The 13,002-nt window shown below is 40.9% G+C and overlaps 1 protein-coding gene across 1 annotated transcript; it reads left to right on the forward strand.

Annotated features, from left to right (window-relative positions):
• Positions 1-10,710: 10,710 nt before the first annotated feature.
• LOC147882901 (uncharacterized protein At5g65660-like) lies at positions 10,711-11,842 on the forward strand. The gene is made up of 2 exons (XM_087401035.1): positions 10,711-11,216; positions 11,301-11,842. Exons 1-2 carry the CDS (start codon positions 10,851-10,853, stop codon positions 11,385-11,387), a joined length of 453 nt encoding a protein of 150 aa, XP_087257161.1. The 5' UTR covers positions 10,711-10,850; the 3' UTR covers positions 11,388-11,842.
• The last annotated feature ends 1,160 nt before the right edge of the window (positions 11,843-13,002 follow it).

The following is a 13,002-nucleotide window of genomic DNA, read 5'->3' on the forward strand; positions in this document are numbered from 1 at the left end:
GAAGAGTGATGTGTTCCAGGTATTTCAGAAATGGCTGGCCTTGGTTGAGAATCAGTCGGGTAGAACGCTTAAATGCCTACGGACTGACAATGGTGGAGAGTATCTCTCTCATGACTTTCAGCATTTCTGTGATACACGTGGGATTAAAAGGGAGCTCACATCCCCTCGTACTCCAGAGCAAAATCCAGTTGCAGAAAAGATGAACCGCACCATTCAAGAAAGGTTGCAATGCATGCTTTCCAATGCAAGTCTTTCTGGTGGTTTTTGGGCTGAGGCAATGAAGACTGCAGTGCATGTGATCAATAGATCACCTAGTAAGAGTTTGGATGGTGGTATTCCTGAAGAGGCATGGAGTGGAAAGAAGCCCTCTTACTCTCATTTGCGTATATTTGGGTGTGAGGCATATGCACATGTGCCAAAAGAGCTTCGAAAGAAGCTAGATCCTAAGTCTAGGAAATGCATCTTTATGGGTTATGGTGAAAGTGGAGAGATGGGCTATCGTCTCTGGGATCCAGAAGCAAAGAAGATCATACGCAGCCATGATGTGGTCTTCAATGAGAAGAAGATGCATAAGGCACCCATGAGGGATGTGGAAATGAGGAGAATCACTTTCCAGGATGTGAATCCACCTGCATATGTTGATAGACAGCAAGCTGTCCATGCACCAAATGTGCAAGAAATGGTACCACCAAGTACTCCCACAAATGTACAATCAAGGGTAGATGATGGATCATCTATTGGTGGAAATGATGATCCAAATGTGGCTGATATGCAGGTGGGACAGCAAGCTGAAATGCCATTGAGAAGATCATCTAGAGTGTCTAGACCGCCTGATAGGTTTATTCCAGGGGTAGACTATGTGATGCTTACTGATTGCGGGGAGCCTTCTTGCTACAAAGAGGCTAGTTGCGTGAGGATCAACGCAAGTGGGAGTATGCTATGCAATCAGAGATGAGTTCACTTATGAAGAATAAGACTTGGGACTTGGTTTCTTTGCCACATGGAAAGAAAGCATTGCCATGTAAATGGGTCTACAAAATGAAGGTCACAGGTGATGATGTGCCTAGGTACAAGGCCCGTTTGGTTGCTAAAGGGTTCAAGCAAGAGAAGGGTGTGGACTTTGATCAGATATTCTCTCCGGTTGTGAAGATGACCACACTTAGATGCATGCTTGGACTAGTGGCAGTAGAGGATATGGAGCTTATGCAGATGGATGTCAAGATAGCTTTCTTGCATGGGGATTTGCATGAGGAAATTTACATGGTGCAGCCGGAAGGCTTTGAAGAAAAGGGCAAAGAGCATTTAGTTTGCAAGCTAAAGAAGAGTCTCTATGGTCTTAAGCAAGCACCTAGAGAATGGTATCAAAAGTTTGATGCTTTCATTCGGTCCCAGGGTTTTAGAAGGAGTGAAATTGATCACTGCCTCTACACTAAAAGGGCTAAGGATAATAGCTTGATAGTCTTGGCACTATATGTGGATGATATGCTATTGGCTAGCAAGAATACTTATGAGCTAGATGCATTAAAGGCCAAGTTGCATGAGGCCTTTGATATGAAGGATTTGGGATTTGCAGGTCATATTCTTGGTATGCGCATCACGCGTGATCGGAGTAGGAAACTCCTTTGGCATTCACAAAAAGAGTATGTTACAAAAGTATTACAGCGTTTCAATATGGAGGGGGGGAAGGCAGTGAGTACTCCATTGCCTCCATATGTGAAACTGAGTCATACAGATAGTCCCCAATCAGATGAGGAAAGGGCCATGATGGCCAAGGTTCCTTATGCATCAGTAGTTGGGAGTCTTATGTATGCTATGATAGCTACTAGACTCTGCAGACATTGCATTTGCAGTGGGAGTTGTTAGCCGGTATATGGCTAATCTAGGAAAGAGGCATTGGGAGGCAGTTAAGTGCATCATGAGGTACATGAAGGGTACCAAGGAGATGTGCATTTGCTTTGGTAAAGGAGACATGCGTGTACTTGGGTACACAGATTCAGACTATGCAGGGCATGTGGATAGTAGGAGATCCACTTCTGGTTATGTGTTCACCTTTGCAGGTGGTGCAGTGTCGTGGATGTCTCGCGCACAGAAGTGCATTGCTTTGTCTACCACAGAGGCTGAGTATGTTGCAGCCACAGAGGGTTGCAAGGAGGCTATAAGGCTTGATCGGCTAGTGGGAGATTTGGGGATTCATACAGGTGTACCGACATTGCATAGTGATTCCATGAGTGCTATTCAGCTAGCACGAAATCCGGTCTTTCATGCAAAGACCAAACACATTGAGGTCAGGTACCATTTCATCAGGGAGGTACTTGAGGACAAGCGCATAGAGCTTGTCAAGGTTCATACAGATGATAATCCTGCAGATATGCTGACGAAGAGTCTACCTAGTCAGCGGTTTGAGTATTGTCGTGTATTGATGGGCATTGGATAGTATGCTCACTGGTTGTTCTCCCTTAAAGGCACATTGTCCTTTAAGTGGGAGGTTGTGGGGGTTAAAGGTCACTGTGCCTTTACCCCGGTTATGTACAATACTCAAACACATATATAAATGAATGAAAAATAATATTAGGGTGGTTCTGCACCCACCAAACTTGTGTGGCTCTCTGTCTCTGTCTCTCTCCTTCTTCCGTTCTTGCTTCCGTTGAGAGCACTCTCATGTGAATGCTTGAAGCTTAGCAGCTCTATGGGAGGAAGGAGAAGCTCTGTGGGAAGCTTTGTGGGTGACTTTACTTGCATTCGAGTGTGTAGAGACCTTGGAGGAACCTTTGGAAAAGTCATTTTGGTTTTGCAAAGTGGTTTTGAGAGCCTGTTAAGTGTTTTCAAAGAAAAAGTCGTTTTTTGAGCTTTTCCCTGTTCCGTTCGATGACAGAGACTCCGTATTGACTTGTAGAGGCAACTATTGCTTGCTTTTAGTGTCCACTTCACTTCAGGAGCTTGGAAACACCTTCATTCTTAAATCTGGGATCATTTCATTGGATTTCTGACTCACTGTATCAATTTCTACGTTTTTTGCCCGAGTGTTAGAACTCAAGTTTGGAGCAACCATTTGCAGATTTGTCACTTCCAGTGGACTCAAGAGGTCCTAAAACTTCTATGTTGCTCATCATTCGCACTCTGGTGGAGTTTACAAACAGCTATATTTCCAAAAACGTTTTTCAGTCCGTGTGTTGGACTCGGTGATTGAGACCACGGTTTCCAAAAATGTCTATCCCATTGCGCTCCGGACGCCCAAAAACCCCTACCTGTCAGTTCTTGCACAATTTGGTGGAGGATTTTTAGAGTTATAGATCTCTTTGTATTCGATTTCGTCTCTCTGTTATGCATTTTTCATTCTAAGGTTTTAAAACTTTAGATTTATGCCACATGGCAGTGGATAAGTGTTGACTCCCATTTCTCACTCATCGGTTGGGATTTTGGAGTTCTGGAAGAAGAGAGATATTTGCAGATTTTCTTACTGAGTCCGATTATGCAATGGCACCCATGTTTTGAGGCATCTTAGGTTCTATTTTCAGTAGCGGTCATTACTATGGGACTATGATTTCTTGAGCATACCTTATGCAGATCACTCTGGTTGTAGTTTAAGTAGTGTGCACTCATTTGTGGTATGCATTGGGTTGCAGTGGATGATTTATAGGCCATTTAGATCTCGGGGGGGTCACTCATCATATGTAACCCTATCACGTGAGTTCAACAGAAGGATATTTTTTATTTCTAAAATTTACAGAAATAAATATACATAAGGGACTATATAAATTAGTTTTGGAAAAAATTTATAGATTTGTATAGAAAAGGGGTACATTTTATTAATGAAAAAATTTACAAATAAGGGATTTTAAATATAGGCCTTGAACGCACGTGATATAGAGGGTTTATACATAGTGACCCCCTTGAGATTTAGATGCATTGTGGTCCTTATTGGATGCGCTGATCAATAGGCCCAAATTGCCTTATGGGATGCTATTTTTTATGGACGCTTTGCACATGGATGCTATTTTATGCTGAGGATAGCTTTGACACATTGCAGGTGATGCACTGATAGTGCTATGCTCTCTTGGATGAGATATTATTGATGCATATGCTAGTGGACGGCGTTTATGCTTGAGTCATTTGGCACTTATTGACATTTTCTCTTGGGCCAGATTTGCTCATATGGATGAATAGTATATGCACATGAGTCAGATGCATCTTTTGATGCTTTGAGCTTTGAGTTTTGGTGATATTTCACTCTATGGTGGCATACACATTTGGGTGCACCTGGTATTTGGTGTGATTCTCTCTTGCAGGCACTAGCATTTGGGATTTTGTTTCATTTGCATCATGGCATCCTCTTCCATGTCTGAAAAGGAGTTTTTCAGCATTAAAAAGTTTGATGGGACAAACTTTTCTTTGTGGAAAGAACAAATAAGGGATGTGCTTATTCAAAAGAAGCAGATTAAACCCTTGGCAGGGATTGAAGCTAAGCCTACAAATATGTCTGAGGATGATTGGAATGAGTTGGATGCATTACTCATGGCGTCCATCTCGAATCTTTTCTTCTTTTTGGGTTTTGATTGGGATTAGCCACTTTTTCTCCCATCTTAGACCAAGGCCTCACAACACTCAAAACTAGTATGGGATCCCTTTCTTCAATGATTGGGTGATGAAATGTGTAACACATGAAATTATCCACGTTTCCTCTCCCACCTAAGCCATCCTACTATTAGCACATGGTGATATGGGACCACGTTTTCTGATGTCTATCCTATTTGTTCCCATATGCTTGGACCCTTACTTTATGCTCAAAGGTGTCTTATTTGACCTATCTCTCTCTCTCTCTCTCTTCTCTCTTAAAAGTCTATAAGTGACTTCTCTTTTAAAAGTCTTAAGTGAATTTGATGATGTTGTGGGTAGCTTGTTGGCCGAGGAGATTAGACGAAAGTCTATGGATGGTAACAAGCAGGATGCAGCCTTAAGTGTGCAAAGGGGCGGATCACAGTTCAGGGGGAAGTCCCAAGAAAGAGGGAAGTCTCGTAGCAAATCCAGGGCACGGAACATTGAGTGTTACCATTGTGGCAAGAAGGGTCATATGAAAAAGGATTGCTACAAGTTGAAAAGAGAGCAAAAGGATAAGAAAAAAAATGCAAATTGGGGTGCAAATCAAAAGGAAGAGAGTCCAAGGGAGGACAAAGGAAAAATGAAGATTGAGGAGATCAATGTAGTCATGCATGATAGTGATAATGACGCTCTCTTCATGTCTAGTTTATCTGTAGAGTTGCTTACCACTTCAGATGATGCATATTCCCAAGATTGGATTTTGGATTCTGGTGCTTCATTCCATGTTACTCCCCATAGGGAATGGTTCTCCACTTATGACAGTGGAAAGATAGGTTGTGTGCATCTTGGAAATGACTATGCATGTGACATAATGGGAGCAGGTGACAAAATTTTCTTTTGCAAATGGGTCTGCATTTATTTTGAAACATGTGAGACATGTGCCTAAGTTGACCAAGAGTCTTATTTTAGTGGGTCAGCTAGATGATGCTAGTTTTCACACCACTTTTGGCTTTCAGAGTTCGAAAATTCCGAAGGGCTCTATGCTTTTGGCCACGGGTGCCAAGTGTTGGACTTTGTATCCCTTACATGTATCAGGGGTATTTGATCATGTTGTTGCAATAACCGAGCAGCCAAGCACTTCTTTGTGGCATTGCAGGTTGGGGCACATGAGCCAGAATGGAATGAAACTCTTATGCCGTTTGGGTTATGTACTGCATTTGAGTTTCTCTGATTTTGAATTTTGTGAGCATTGTCTCTATGGGAAGCAGACTAAATCAGCCCATAAAAGAAGGGGAAAGAAAGAGTTTGAAATGCTTGATTTGGTGCATTCAGACGTATGTGGTCCCATGCCTCCACGGTCATTAGGCGGGGTTGAATACTATGTGACATTCATTGATGATGCAACTAGGAAAGTGTGGGCTTATGCTATAGCTCGGAAGAGTGATGTGTTCCAGGTATTTCAGAAATGGCTGGCCTTGGTTGAGAATCAGTTAGGTAGAATGCTTAAATGCCTACGGACTGACAATGGTGGAGAGTATCTCTCTCATGACTTTTAGCATTTCTGTGATACATGTGGGATTAAGAGGGAGCTCACATCCCCTCATACTCCAAAGCAAAATCCAGTTGCAGAAAAGATGAACCGTACTATTCAAGAAAGGTTGCAATGCATGCTTTCCAATTCAAGTCTTTCTAGTGGTTTTTGGGCTGAGGCAATGAAGACTGCAGTGCATGTGATCAATAGATCACCTAGTAAGAGTTTGGATGGTGGTATTCCTGAAGAGGCATGGAGTGGCAAGAAGCCCTCTTACTCTCATTTGTGTATATTTGGGTGTGAGGCATATGCACATGTGCCAAAAGAGCTTCGAAAGAAGCTTGATCCTAAGTCTAGGAAATGCATCTTTTTGGGTTATGGTGAAAGTGGAGAGATGGGCTATTGTCTCTGGGATCCAGAAGCAAAGAAGATCATACGCAACCATGATGTAGTCTTCAATGAGAAAAAGATGCATAAGGCACCCATGAGGGATGTGGAAATGAGGAGAATCACTTTCCAGGATGTGAATCCACCTGCATATGTTGATAGACAGCAAGCTATCCATGCACCAAATGTGCAAGAAATGGTACCACCAAGTACTCCCACAGGTATACAATCAAGGGTAGATGATGGATCATTTATTGGTGGAAATGATGAGCCAAATGTGGCTGATAAGCAGGTGGGACAAAAAGTTGAAATGCCCTTGAGAAGATCTTCTAGAGTGTCTAGACCGCCTGATAAGTTTATTCCAGGGGTAGACTATGTGATGCTTACTGATTGCGGGGAGCCTTCTTGCTACAAAGAGGCTATGATGCATGAGGATCAACGCAAGTGGGAGAATGCTATGCAATCAGAGATGAGTTCACTTATGAAGAATAAGACTTGGGACTTGGTTTCTTTGCCACATGGAAAGAAAGCATTGCCATGTAAATGGGTCTACAAAATGAAGGTCACAGGTGATGATGTGCCTAGGTACAAGGCCCATTTGGTTGCTAAAGGGTTCAAGCAAGAGAAGGGTGTGGACTTTGATGAGATATTCTCTCCAGTTGTGAAGATGACCACACTTAGATGCATGCTTGGACTAGTGGCATCAGAGGATATGGAGCTTATGCAGATGGATGTCAAGATAGCTTTCTTGCATGGGGATTTGCATGAGGAAATTTACATGGTGCAGTCGGAAGGCTTTGAAGAAAAGGGCAAAGAGCATTTAGTTTGCAAGCTGAAGAAGAGTCTCTATGGTCTTAAGCAAGTGCCTAGAGAATGGTATCAGAAGTTTGATGCTTTCAAGGGTTTTAGAAGTAGTGAAATTGATCACTGCCTCTACACTAAAAGGGCTAAGGATAATAGCCTGATAATCTTGGCACTATATGTGGATGATATGCTATCGGCTAGCAAGAATACTTATGAGCTAGATGCATTAAAGGCCAAGTTGTATGAGGCCTTTGATATGAAGGATTTGGGACTTGCAGGTCATATTCTTGGCATGCGCATCACACGTGATCAGATTAGGAAACTCCTTTGGCTTTCACAAAAAGAGTATGTTACAAAAGTATTACAGTGTTTCAATATGGAGGGGGGAAAGGCAGTGAGTACTCCATTGCCTCCATATGTGAAACTGAGTCATACAGATAGTCCCAAATCAAATTAGGAAAGGGCCATGATGGCCAAGGTTCCTTATGCATCAGTAGTTGGGAGTCTTATGTATGCTATGATAGCTACTAGACCAGACATTGCATTTGCAGTGAGAGTTGTTAGCCGGTATATGGCTAAGCCAGGAAAGATGCATTGGGAGGCAGTTAAGTGCATCATGAGGTACATGAAGGGTACCAAGGAGATGTGCATCTGCTTTGGTAAAGGAGACATGCGTGTACTTGGGTACACAGATTCAGACTACGCAGGGCATGTGGATAGTAGGAGATCCACTTCTGGTTATGTGTTCACCTTTGCAGGTGGTGCAGTGTTGTGGATGTCTCGCGCACAGAAGTGCATTGCTTTGTCTACCACAGAGGCTGAGTATGTTGTAGCCACAGAGGGTTGCAAGGAGGCTATATGGCATGATCGGCTAGTGGGAGATTTGGGGATTCATACAGGTGTACCAACATTGCATAGTGATTCCATGAGTGCTATTCAACTAGCACGGAATCCAGTCTTTCATGCAAAGACCAAACACATTGAGGTCAGGTACCATTTCATCAGGGAGGTACTTGAGGACAAGCGCATAGAGCTTGTCAAGGTTCATACAGATGATAACCCTGCAGATATGCTGACGAAGAGTCTACCTAGTCAACGGTTTGAGTATTGTCGTGTATTGATGGATTGGATAGTATGCTCACTAGTTGTTCTCCCTTAAAGGCAGATTGTCCTTTAAGTGGGAGGTTGTGGGGGTTAAAGGTCACTTTGCCTTTACCCCGGTTATGTACAATACTCAAACACATATATAAATGAATGAAAAAGAAGATTAGGGTGGTTCTGCACCCACCAAAACTTGTGTGGCTCTCTGTCTCTCTCTCTCCCTCTTCCGTTCTTGCTTCCGTTGAGAGCACTCTCAATATACATTCCTACACATGCATAGATAAGTTTTTCTCAATTTCTATGAATGAATGAATGAAAAGTTTAAACTAGCACTTTTAGTAAGATATGGAATATAGGATTCACCTTTATGCATATATATGGAATCAAGAAGGAGCTTTGGCCTATTTTCCATTGTGTAAAGATCTTCTTCACTTAAAGACCTCAACATTCTAATGGGATCCACCTACATCACTAGAACAATTATTGTTAGCTTTAAGGAATATATTATAGGATATCTTTCATAGATATGGATTTTGAAAGCATGGGCTTCCATACCTTAACCATCTTTTCATACTGTAAACAATGTTTAGAGCTTCGACAATAGGGCTTTACATAGACACAACTCTATTGATGATTGAAGTAATGGAATTATTTTGAACAAATATGAAATAGAAATGTATTTTTTGCAATGAAGATGGAGCTAATAAATTTTTTTCATTATTTTGAATCACAGTATCGTTGCAGTAGCCTTAGAGAACTTGAAAATAGTTGGCTTTATAGGCTAAAGCATGATTGGGTGTAGCTATTTTGGGTGCACCCACTTTTAAGTGCTTGCTCTAAAAACAATGGAATATCATGTAATCTGATTAACTTAACCAGTTCATGCACTGCCTTTATCCTAAGCTAGTGCACAGAATCCATAACTTTAAGCTAAGTCATGGAATCCATAGTATGAGTGACTCAATTTTTACTAAATTACTTATAGAGCCGTGCTTTTTTGTTATTTAGTTTTAGGATTGACTACACCCAATCGTATCACACTTGTGACCGTAACATTAGGTTTGTGAGAGTGTATCTTACCTTTTAAAGCATCCTTTTTATTTGGTAAATCACATTGTTGAAATTTTCATGAACATCCTTTTGATTCATATGTATAATTATAAGGCTTCTCTCAAGTGGATGTTTGGACCTATAAAAAATTCCTCTTATCTATAAATAAAATATCTACCCATTTTACTACATTCACATAGTTGAAAGCATGGAATTTATGACTGAATCTCACAAACATGCATACAACATTCTATGTTTGTGTTTATGTTATTATATATCTTAGTTGTGGTGAGATCAAATAATTGATAACCTATAATTTAATTGGTTTTTTAATAGGCATCATGTTTGTTTTAGATATAAATCTTTGTTTTTTGTCCTATAATAAATTTGTTAGCTGTAGTTTTACTTGAGCATAAACATTATTGCAATCCATTAAGAAAGATAAGAATTACACTCTTTAGGGTTACATGTGTGTCGCAATATATTCACAAAACATCACAGAATCTTGCCATACCATTTCATGCTTGCACCATACTATAATATGTGGTGAACAATGAATGATTTCCACATAGATGAGACTCGAATAAAAAAAGTGGAAATCAATCATTCCATAAACATTCTTTTAAAAAGGGACAACATTGTATGTGGCAAATATGAGCATGAGATGGAGAGTACAAGAAGTCCTCTGTTTAAATGATGTGGAAAAATGGGCTTATCATGTGTCCTCAAATATCATGTGAGTTAGATATCCACAAATCTTAACAAGGTAATACTCAAACTATAAAATTCGTTGGAAGAGAAACTTGCTAGTTAGCATGCTTGGGTAAAGGAACATTGCTCCTTTATGTAAACTCTTGGAACTATTAAAGAAGATAGAGTAGAACATGGTAGTGGGTACTTTAACGCATACTTTAAAAGTGATTCTCACTATGTCTCTCCCGCTTTTCAAATGGACATATTCATCATACATGCATTTCTTTGAAGGGAATGTCATTCCTACACCTTACACGTGAATATAGAAGTAGTGGAACACGTGTAATAAAGAGACTAGGATAGATCTTGTGATCTTTTGGCCCAAGAGAAAATTGCAAAAGTATTTGGCAAAAGCACCAACCATTGATTTAAAGCATGCCGACAGTCGAAGGTACCCAGAAGAAATGTTTTTTAATATTAACTATTAGCAGATCATTCACGTAAGATAATATGAGTTTTATTGTTTTCTTTTCACCTTCCACTTTCCTCTATATATGTCTGCTTTACTTTTGTAAAAGTCCTCAATATATCTGCCTATGGACATGTGTTTTCTTTAGCACAGAGACTATGAGATCGAGACTGTGAGCTGTGGGCGAGCTGAGTTAGTAGGGCCGAGGACAAAACAAGCAGTGCAGAAAAGGGAGGTTTAGCGAACGAGAGCAATTCCGAGACAAAGAGAGTTACGTTTATGATGATCCAAACGGCAACATATGTTTGGCGAACTGCGAGCATGGAAATTCGCCAAAACTGGTCTCCCCATCGGCATCTGCTTAACTCTGCGTCCGCATCAGGTTACTCGAGGCCGGGTCTGAGTTTTGCACTAGGAGCGGGCCTGGTTTTGTTCATTACCTTAACGATCACGGCTTTCTTCTATCTCTGTCACCGCTGGAGAAGGTTGAGGGCGAGAACCCGTGCCATGGACGAGTGGTCTTTTGCAAATGCTGTGCCTGGAGACGGCAGTCATGAATTCGTAGCAAACCGAGCTAGCGAGCTGCACCAAGTTGGCGATAGGGCAAAGACGGCCGATTTGACAAAGTCAGTCGCTACAACCAAGGTAGTACACGAGTCCTGTTTTAACTTTGGTTTAAGAAGTTTAATGGGGGGTCGCTCAGCAAAAATTTGGCTTGCTTATGTGCAGGCCGCACGCTTGTTGCCAATTGTGGTGATGGCTGGGGACAACAACGCTCCTACGTACATCGCTTGGCCCTGTCCTGCAGCCTCGTAGCTTGAATATACGACAAGCTGTTCATCTACAGTTGATCATATACTCCATAAGTAAAGTAATTAGAATTAAGGTCATTTCGCCTTGCCACTACACAAGTTCTACTCATAGTGTGTTTGAAGAGGCTTGGTAGCTCATATCAGTTTACAAGGTATTGTTTTGTTAGAGGTCACCCCAATTGCAATACAAGGCAATCATGCATATGAACATATTAGATTTGTGGCATTCACATCAATTAAAATAAGCAATTGCCTTGATGATGCCTTTGACCTTCATCAACAAAATGGACTCCTTTTTGAACGAGTGAATGGAGGCTGTAGGGAGCTTATTTCAAGCCCACACATGACTACAACTTCTGAAGCTACGAAGTAGTGCACAATGTCACAAGTAAAAGACTCAACAAAGCCTTACTTGTCACCAAATGATGTCATTTTGCCAATTTGGGCCTTTAGATTGAAAATGGCACTTATAGAAGAATGCCTATAAAGAGTTTGCATGGTTCCTCACACTACAAGGTAAAGTAAAATTATTGTGCTCACGAGAGAGAGAGAGAGAGAGAGAGAGAGAGAGAGAGAGAGAGAGAGAGAATTCATGCAATATCTCTGCCATGCTTTAAAGTACCACAATTGGCTATAATAACATGTGATGTCTTTAGCTTCATGAAGTAAGGCGTGTGGAGGTCCTAAAAATTCTAAGCCATCTTTACATGCAAAAGTAGTGGACATCTCAAACAACACAATGTGTCATGTTTCAAACACAACATTTTTTAGTATGCCATTAATATATACAGATGTAAAAGAAAACTTTATTCTTGTGTCAATTTTCATTCACACTTAATGCATGACAACAATCATCAACCAACACTATTATGAAATACAAATTCCTAGATTGTCATTGCATCATGGTGTGCATGCACACCCACATATGTGCACACACACATGCACTTCTCATGGAAGATTAAAGTCAATGCCAAACTCAACGAATTTAGTGCAAATAGAAGCATTGAATGATGTGGGAAGATCTTCGAGGGTTTCACTATATGTAAATCCTCAATATCCCTTGTATTCAAGACCTTTGGGGGTATCCAATATGTGAATACCACAATGAATACCCCATTTAATGGTTACCCTTTGTATGTCAAAAATGTTCCAAAAAGATTTAAAAGGCCCTTCTATTGAACCAAGTGCTACTCTTACCTATTTATGCACTCGCTGGCACAAACGAATGCAGTGTTGATCAAAGAATGGGTGACACATCAGTATGTTGGACCGAGTCCACAACTCATCTATACGAGTTGTAGTAGTGTGATTGCTCAATGTGCACAAAGCAAGGAAAATAGTCATATAGAGAGTCAGAGATGATTAATATGCATGCAATGATGTAGTCCAAGGGTCTCGTTTAGTGGGAAGCTAAAGTGGAAGCATTATCAATGAAGGAAAAGGGCTTGAGTAGAAAGACTCGAAAGAGGCCTTAATGACAACCTTGAAGCATATTGAGAAAATTCAAGCTTGCGGCAAGCAACATGAGGAAGGCGACCACTTAAACCAAAGTTATAGAAATCTGGATTGATTTCTCCCAAAACAAGCTTGGTACCATTGAAGAATACAGAGGTAAGACC

This window comes from Dipteris shenzhenensis, chromosome 29, assembly GCF_047967505.1.
Source record: "Dipteris shenzhenensis isolate YYH24624 ecotype China chromosome 29, Dip_SZ_1.0, whole genome shotgun sequence".
Classification (NCBI taxonomy): Eukaryota; Viridiplantae; Streptophyta; class Polypodiopsida; order Gleicheniales; family Dipteridaceae; genus Dipteris; species Dipteris shenzhenensis.